Source organism: Poecilia reticulata, linkage group LG2 (assembly GCF_000633615.1).
Source record: "Poecilia reticulata strain Guanapo linkage group LG2, Guppy_female_1.0+MT, whole genome shotgun sequence".
NCBI lineage: Eukaryota > Metazoa > Chordata > Actinopteri > Cyprinodontiformes > Poeciliidae > Poecilia > Poecilia reticulata.
In genome coordinates this window covers 18,149,785-18,158,400 of record NC_024332.1, presented here as the reverse complement: position 1 = coordinate 18,158,400, position 8,616 = coordinate 18,149,785, and the positions used below count along the sequence as shown (strand labels likewise).

General features: G+C 39.1%; 1 protein-coding gene across 1 annotated transcript in view; it reads left to right on the top strand.

The window, feature by feature from the left end:
- Positions 1-8,616, top strand: part of arhgef7a (Rho guanine nucleotide exchange factor (GEF) 7a) — a 28,572-nt gene that overhangs the window by 6,758 nt on the left and 13,198 nt on the right. Inside the window, 3 exon segments of the mRNA XM_008434467.2 lie at positions 6,685-6,769; positions 6,919-7,052; positions 7,244-7,445. Coding sequence (XP_008432689.1) covers positions 6,685-6,769; positions 6,919-7,052; positions 7,244-7,445 — 421 coding nt within the window.

Genomic DNA, 8,616 nt, shown 5'->3' with positions numbered 1-8,616 from the left:
GAAATGTATTGGGTTTCTGTATAGAAATACAATGGGAATGCTACCACAGCCTAAAGCAAATTAAGGACAGAGTGTTGTTTATCTCTGTGTATTGGCCAGTGCATAGATGGGTCATTGAACCAGTCTGACAATGCAGCTCAGTGTTCCTCAGCGTTGCCTCTCCCTGCAGAGCCTCTGGCCACTGAGCCAGAAGAGCAGCACAGAGCACTGTCACACTGAGTTTTTGAAACATGCAAATTAAAAGTTGGACAACACAGAATGCAAGAGAGGCGAAGGCAGTGTGCGTGATTATTTTATTGGTAAAGGTCTGCGTTTGTCCTTGCGTGCTGCAGGGCCAGGTCTTGACAAGCGCTGTTGAGAAATAATCTGCAGATTTTTGCCAATGTGATTCCATATCTAATCTCCCCTCATAACTGGGGTATCGTAGCACAGTTTCAGACCCGCTCCTGTGGCTTAAAGTCTGTTGGTAGAGATGGTAGGAAAACCACAGGGTTCCCTCAGGTAGAGTGTAGCGTAGAGAAATGGAGCACATCCTTTCAAATTTCTCCTAAGTGTGTGCCCTTGTGCCAACTCAATCACTTTACCACAAAGGGATTCACAATTGTCTGTTAAAACTGGAGTCATGTCTTGGTCTTTTACACTTAATGGGTTCTTGCATGCGAGATTTTGATCAGATATGTGTGACCTTTTTTAGTGAGGTCGGTAAAGCAGGATTACAGTAATTTGTGTTTTGGCAGTCAGCCGCTCACCGTCTGCTGAGCCAAAATGAGCAGTCGGAGCTCTGCTGGCTCTGACCTCTGTTAGCTTTGGTGACAGATAAGAGGAATTGCTTAAAATATGTGAGAAACGCATAGAATGATGCTTTGCTTTTACAGCTCGGTCAGCTTCCTGTTAGTGGAGTTAATTTACCTGTTTGTATATGTTGCTCATGGAAATGAATGATCTGCTTTACRTCTAATTTGGATACTTGGTTCAGTATTTGTGCCTGACACTTGTGCAGCTGCTCATGCCGACCTCATAACCTCTTGTAGTTTTGACCATAAGAATTTCTCTTTATTGTTCCCATGACCTCTCCTGTGMCTGTGGGTAGTTACCTTCACCCAAGCATCTACCTGTTGATTAATTACAAACCGATCTTTCATCACCTGTGGGAAAACACGCAGCTGTGTCCCATTTTGACACGTGTCAAATTATTTTGAGAAAAGCATCCGCTGATATCTTCGTCTCCAAAAGTTAAAATCTCAGAATGTCATCAAGWAACTTAAACAAGATAAGCCAATTTATCTGTGGTTCAGAAGTTTTTGCATTGTTGGCTGTGGTGAATTTGTCAGCTTTATTTTAAATTTTAAAAGCCAAGTATTCATATTATAGTTTTAGCTGATTGCATGTAAGCTGGAACCATTTTATCATATTCAAAGTTGAATAATTTCTCCTCGTTTAGTTTTTTCTTCTTTATAAAATAATATTTTAATATGTCCAATTTTCAGACCTTACGGATGACTGGGATTTCAAATATTGAAGACCCCTCMCATCCCCCAAAATGTTCTTTTTAACCAAATTTATTAAAACTACTATTTCCTAATGTATGGTCTGTGTTTACATCAACAAGCAAGAGGCAGAGAGAGAGAAAATAAAGGTTAGAGACATTTGCCATTAGTGTACTTTTGTGCAATTTCAGTCTTGGCTCCTGAMAGTTGCTAAAAAATATAATCAACACTAAAAATATTTTTATTGCAATAATTTGGTCACAATCAACCGTGCATGTTCACAGTCTGCTGTTTAATCTCAAATGAACATAATTGTAAATATTCCTGGGTCCTGCTTTGGTGCATCAGTGGGAAAAATCATATAGTGCAATGGTGTCCAAAGTGTGGCCCTCAGGGCCATTTGTGGCCCTCAGAATGATTTTGTGTGGCCCTCTTCATGCGGTTTAAGGGTGGTACAAATTTGACTGACCAGCACAAGAAGTTCATAGTTGGCAACAAGCATTTTGATTAAAAAAAAAGGTGATTCACAATTTGTTCTTGTTGATGAGAATAACATGTCAACTGATCCTCAAATATTATAAGTGCAAGACACTAACATGAAATACAGATCAGTTTTTCTACAAAAGAAAAATCTAGTTTCTTGTATTAAATTGTTACAAGTTTAGTTTAGTTTGAACATAATGTAGCATTACATTTAATTAACGTATAAAAGTTACATATTGTAGCTTTAACTGCACAGTTTTGTCCAACAGGTTAAAGGTTTGGACGCCACTGATGTCATACTTTAATTTTTTGTTGGATCTTAAAGCAAACTTTGCCATTTATTTGTAAAGTTTAACCAAAATCGGTGTGTCTTTACAAATGCAGCCATTTTCTGCTTTTATTCACAAGAAATTTTGTCTACCACACTCATTTTTAAATCTTCTGGCATGATGAAAAGCTTAGACTTAATACTTACAATATTAGCTGAAACAAAAATAAGCATATTTTCACCACCTCTGGTATTCATATATGATCAAGTGGTCATTGAGGAATCTTCTGTTTTTAGGCACCTTGAAACTATTGCACTAATTTGGCTTCGTCTTTTAAATTCTGTATTAAAACTGGGTGAAAATAGCGACTGTGTATAACTAAATGTGAACTTGGAACAGAATTGTATATTTTCTGTCCCTTACTTTGTAAACCACATGGTGTCAAGCACACATTTCTCTAATTATTCGCACGTTGAGTCAGAGTTGGGTGTTCCTCTGTTGTCTGAACCTGCGCTCAAGGAGCCGCTCTTCACTGTGATGCTGGAGAACAAGAGACAAGTCTAAGCTTGTAATCTTAGTCATTCTTATTACCTCACTAATCTTTAATGCTCATCATTTGTTGCGTATTAAGAGCTGTTGCTTTGTAAATCAGACAAAATAAAGGGGTAAAAATGCCTCCAGTGTTTGAGTTGTGGGGACTCTGTTATCAGTGTAAACATGGAAACATCACAGTGTTTGTGTTGCTTCTAGACGTTTTAAAGTATCGTCATGCAACAGTTCAACCAAGCCGAACATGTTTTCACTTTTAGGCAGCWTACACACTTTTTCATGTCCAGCTATTGTTGAATCGAGGTGACTTCTACCACAAAACCTTAAAAAAAATACYTAACAGCTTACCTGCAATTTTGCTCTTTGTAAAATAACATCAGATTATTTGCAAATGGAGACTAGCTTGTTGTGTAATYGTGTTATCTGTATTGATTGCAGGTCTACAGCATGCTGTTTATTTTACCAACAGGCCTGCTAATTTCAGCTTGTTTCTAATTGGCGATTGAAACCGCTGTTGTCTCAAAAAARCGATGGTGATCCTTTGGTTGCTACTCTATTGTCTGCGCTTTTCAGTTCTGGGGAAAATCCATAACCAAATTTGTAACAGCTGGCTAGGTCATACAGAAGGGGGAACGTTGAGGGTGTTTCCACTGCAACAAATTTCACTGACTGCTTCTTGCTTAAATTTTGTAACGCTCCAACATGAACTCAAGTTTTTTTCTTTGAGAATATAAATATGTTTTCCACTCGTGCTTCTTTCCTGGATAACTTGAAAGCCCCCCTCAGGTGTTTTTGTACTTTCTTTTTTTTTCCGATTTTGATCTGTGGAACAGCCCAGCAGGCCTCTTTGTTTTAGCAAAAATGTTTGAAACTCTTTGAAAACATGAAAACTCACTAAAARCCTCTCTTAAAGTCAGAAATTAGTTTCCTTGTTCTTTTCATAAATGTCTAAAACACCTTCAGACCTGGTTACTTACATTAACACCACTTCCCTGCTATTGCAGTACAAGTGTTTATGAAATTTTTGAAGAAAACTGAAATAAATTGACAAGTTTTATATGTTGCATTCTCCAACCCTCCCCACCCCCCCAAATAAATGCATTTTTTAAATTTCTGACTAAAAAAATCACTAATCAGGGCTTTTCAGGGGGAAAATCTAGTGATTGCTGTCACGGTCTTATTTCTAGATGCATCTCTAAAAAGCATCTAGGAGTTTGAACTGTTACTCCGTCTTATTTGTATTAAAAGAGCCTGCTTTTTGAAAACATCTTGAAAATGGGAGCCTCACTATCCCTAGCTTGGCTTCTCTTACTCAGATAAAGGCTAAAAGTCATCCAGCTCTTGAACAAACATACATCACTTGCGTTTGCTCGACACACTCCCACTAAAACACAGTCACTGATGCATTCCCCTCAGGATGTCTGAATGTAAGATGAATGAGACTCATAACTCTCTTTTGGTCAGTGAAGTGAGAGCRACTCATCACATAACGTTACAGAGGAAGAGAGAAGAGAGTCGCGCTCAACCACATTTACAATCACCTCCATTCATTCTTACTGGGAGGAAAGAACRAAATCGTGATGAATATCATGCAGATATTAGTTGCATTTCTGCAATTAGTACTACTGTCTTTTTTTTTGCTACACTTTTCATGTTTTAATCTATATAAATCATACCTAAAACATGAGTTTCAGTTCTTGTCTTAGTAATGTTTTTCCTCTGTCTGAGGACCATGATTCTCCTTATAATTGTCTTTTTTATTGTTTATGCTATTTATATGAGTGCATCAAGCATGTTGTTCCTGACCAGTTTCTGGTTTTGGTTGAGGTACGGCCTACTGGTTTTAATTTTAACTACCATTATTTTCCGCACTATAAGGTGCACCTAAAAATCTTCAATTTCCTCAAAAGCCGAYGGTGCGCCTTATATATGGACCAATATTGAGCCACAACAGGTCTAGCAACTACGGTAAGCAGCCGCCGACTTCATGTTCCCCCGTAGAAGAAGAAGCAGCGCACGGTGCATGCTGGGATAGTTGTCAGAACGCTGGTTTGTAATCTTTTAATAAAGTTTGACTGACCTATCTACCTACTGACCGTCTATAATCAGGTCGTCTGCAGGTCATTTAGCACCACGTTCTCCACGAACATGCTGTGGGCGAACGGAGAAGGGTCACCATCGTCCGGCCACGCCCGGCCCAGTTGCGGAAGGCTCTTCTCGCCGACCGGAGTCGGACTGTTTTGTTGACATTCCCTTTTAGTGCAGCTCCAACTAGTGGATGCATAACGTAACTCAAGCCTCTACTGTACCGTCTATGCTTCTTATAATGCGGTGCTCCTTATATATGAAAAAAGTTTTAAAATAGGCCATTCATTGAAGAAACAAGAGTTTTATTTTTCAATAAAAACATGACACAGAGCAGGGTTGGGAAATCCCAGTCCTCAAGGGCTGGTGTCCTGCAACTCTTGGATATAAAGCTCMAATTTCAGCCCATTTTACTTTCTTTTTAAGAAATATAAATAAGGACCACACCCTTTGATCAAATGGCTGAATCACCTCCTCAGCACAGTCAAGTTCTCCAGAGTTCTGCTAGCATTGAAGAAAAAATTATCCTAAGCAAAAAAAAAGTGAAAAGAGAAACATCTGTTGTGAACCTTTTGTGTTTTCAACAATTGTGGTAGGAAGGTAATGTTTGCAGTGGAAACCCTTTCATGTTATTCATCTTTCAGGACACTATTTAGTTCTTGCACTGGGTTGGTTTATGGCTTAGATCCTTGTCTCTGTAAATCTGACCTCTACAGTGTTTCTTGCCTGGTTTCATTTTCACCAGTTTCTCATATCAAGCCTTTTTTATCACTGTACATCATACTGAAAACGACACATTTTTCTGGCAGCATCAGGATGTGGGGGATGTTTTTCTTCAGTAAAGTTRGTCAGAGTTGATAGGATTCATTATATGAAGCTAAAAATAAGGCAATTCAGGATGAAAACCTGCTAGAGGCAGACAAAGACTCCATCACCTTCAAGCAGGACGATCTGKAAAAAATTATTTCAATGTGTCAGAAAGATCGACTCGAAGTCCAGACCTAAATCCAATTTAGAAGCTGTATCAAGACTCTTCACCAGTGGTCTCCGTCCATTCAGATTGAGCTTTTATGTAAAGTAGAGAGTCGTATTTGCAAAGTTGGTAAAGATGCACCCTATAAGACTTATAGCTCAGGCAGGCAGAGTAGAAATGATATGGAAATATGAAAACTTTGTATAATTTTTCTTCCACTTCATAGTTATGCTCWATTTTTTTTGTTGAAGTGTCACATAGAAACATAATGAAATATATTCATGTTTGAGTTTGTATCATGACAAAATATGAGTAGAAATGGGATGAAAACTTTTGCTTTCATCCCAAATAGACATTTTTAAGTGTTTATTTGTGGATCATAAACAAGTTATGAAAATAATTGTTTTTTTTATATTTTTTGCTAAAATACATAGTAAAGAGTAAGGTAAACTTTAAGGTTACTTTAAGTTTAGAACCAATTACCTGACTTGCTCTTTCAGTTTCTATTTAAAAAAAATTTGTCATTACTAGGTTTGTGTTGCGATATCTGACGCATGCCTTTACATATTAAACCACAATGAATTTGAATATAGCCATGATTGATGACATGATCCTTTTGTGCATACAGGAAATGCTTTTCATTCAWGTTAAAATGTAACACTGCTAAATGTGTCTCTTTATAGCTGCTGTAGATTAATGCATGGGTCTGCTGAGCACTCATGTTTCCTGTTCTGTTTCTATGAAGGGTGATGAATAAACTCCAGCTGCAGTGCAGAGGTGCCTTATTTTACAAAGGCAAATTAAATTTGCTCATGTTTTGTCCTCTTATCATCCACAGCCGTTCGAGGCCAGTGACCTTCTGCTGGGCCTGAACTTCTCCAAGGTGCTGATCAGTCTGGTGGCCCTGAAYAAAGTCACTGCAGGTTGGTTGAAACATGTGCACCRTGTGTGTGTGCACGAGTCACATGAGGAGAGAGCAGCCAGTTTTTTATGAAAGAACTGCAAAGCAGTGTGTGGGGGCTGACTGCAGATACTGGCTCTGTTTTATTTATGCTCTGCCGTATTTGTCTAGATATCGGCGTGGGGAGTGACTCAGTGTGCGCCCGACACTCTTCCGCCCACCGCATCAAGTCGTTTGAGTCGCTGTCTTCTCAGGCTTCACTGGGCCGATCCTCCAAGCTGCTGCAGAACCAGTTTCGAAGTCTGGTAAGGTTTGCACACGACAAAGGAAGTTTTTTTTTTTTTTTTTTATTAAAATTCAAAACTTAGTGTTTAATATTCAGCTTAATACAAAGTTTAAACAAAACAGCTGTTTTAACAAGTAAAATAAAAAAATTGTTTTTTCGATTTAAATACGCATGAGCTCTGTGTTTATTTTTAATTTTGCACTTCTACAGGACATGTCAGAAAACAGCGGACAGCAGCTGCTGGTGAAGGCTCGCTTCAACTTCCAGCAGACCAATGAGGATGAGCTCACCTTCACCAAGGGTGACATCATCAGCGTGACCCGTCAGGAGGAGGGCGGCTGGTGGGAGGGGATACTCAACGGCAAGACTGGGTGGTTTCCTAGCAACTATGTGCGTGAAGTCAAAGGCTCTGGTAGGTGCCACAAGATCAGACATAAAGATATGGGCTAATGATTATGTTCTGATTGGAAGTTATGGGGAAGGTGCAGATCCTGCTGCTTAATAGAATTAGGATGTCCTGTTATGATGTTAATTTAATTATATTCTGACAGAACGCTCATATTTTGCCAGGCAGTGTTCAAATGCAAACGGGGGTTTAGCAATCAGGGATCTGTAGCTGAAAGTTTCTTCTAATTTGGAGTGAAACAAAATTCACATTGGACCAGGAGGAGAGTCGACTGCAAAGCTGGAATATTGCTGCTGATCTACAGCAACATTTAAAGTGACCAGCTTAAGCATAAATCCTRTGCTTGTCTTTGTTTTTTATTTTTCTTTAAAACTTTGTCTTCTTTTTATCCACTGCTTTCAGCAGGCTCACAGACGACAGCAGGTTTTAGTGAGGGGAGAGGCATGTGTATTAGCAGATAGATTTTGTATGTGCAAATGAGTCTCCAACCTCACAACAGTCACCAACCTCTCGCCTTCAAGGGAAAACGATGTGATGATTTTCTGCATATGGTAGCTGAAGCTTGTGATGAGTTAATTTCTCAATAGAGCAGACAATGAAAGTGTGCCTGTTGAATGTGTTCATGCACAACAAGAGCAAATGAAGCCCCTGGCTCCATCGTCTCCTGTGCGCCGTGTGATTGCACCGAAACAGTGATGAGGAGGGTTTTCATTTAGGCCTTCTTCAAAAGTGGTCTGAGATATGCTTATCTGCATTTGCTAGTACTCCAAACACAATCCACACAGGGCGGATTAGATTTAATTTCCTTTTTTGATGTTCCACTCATGCAGCAGTGGACTATGTGTTGTAGCTCTGTGTTTGTTTGATAAACAGAGATCGGTTCATTTATGATGGATTTTATTGTTGGGTATGAACGCTCGTGGTTAAAGCTGTCCTCTTGTAACTGAAGAAGTCAGGAAGCAAGCGTATATGTGGACTAGAACAAGACATAAAATTCATCCCTCACAAGGGATCACGAGTTTAGTGAGTGGAAAAAAAACCCTAAAAACAATCCATGTGCAAATAAGATAGAATAAACTTTGCCCAGGCGCCTGTTGAGGAAGTTTCAAATAAGTTGCTGCAATCTGATCCCAGATAAGCGGTTGAACAACGATGGGTGAATAGATTGACTTCAGTT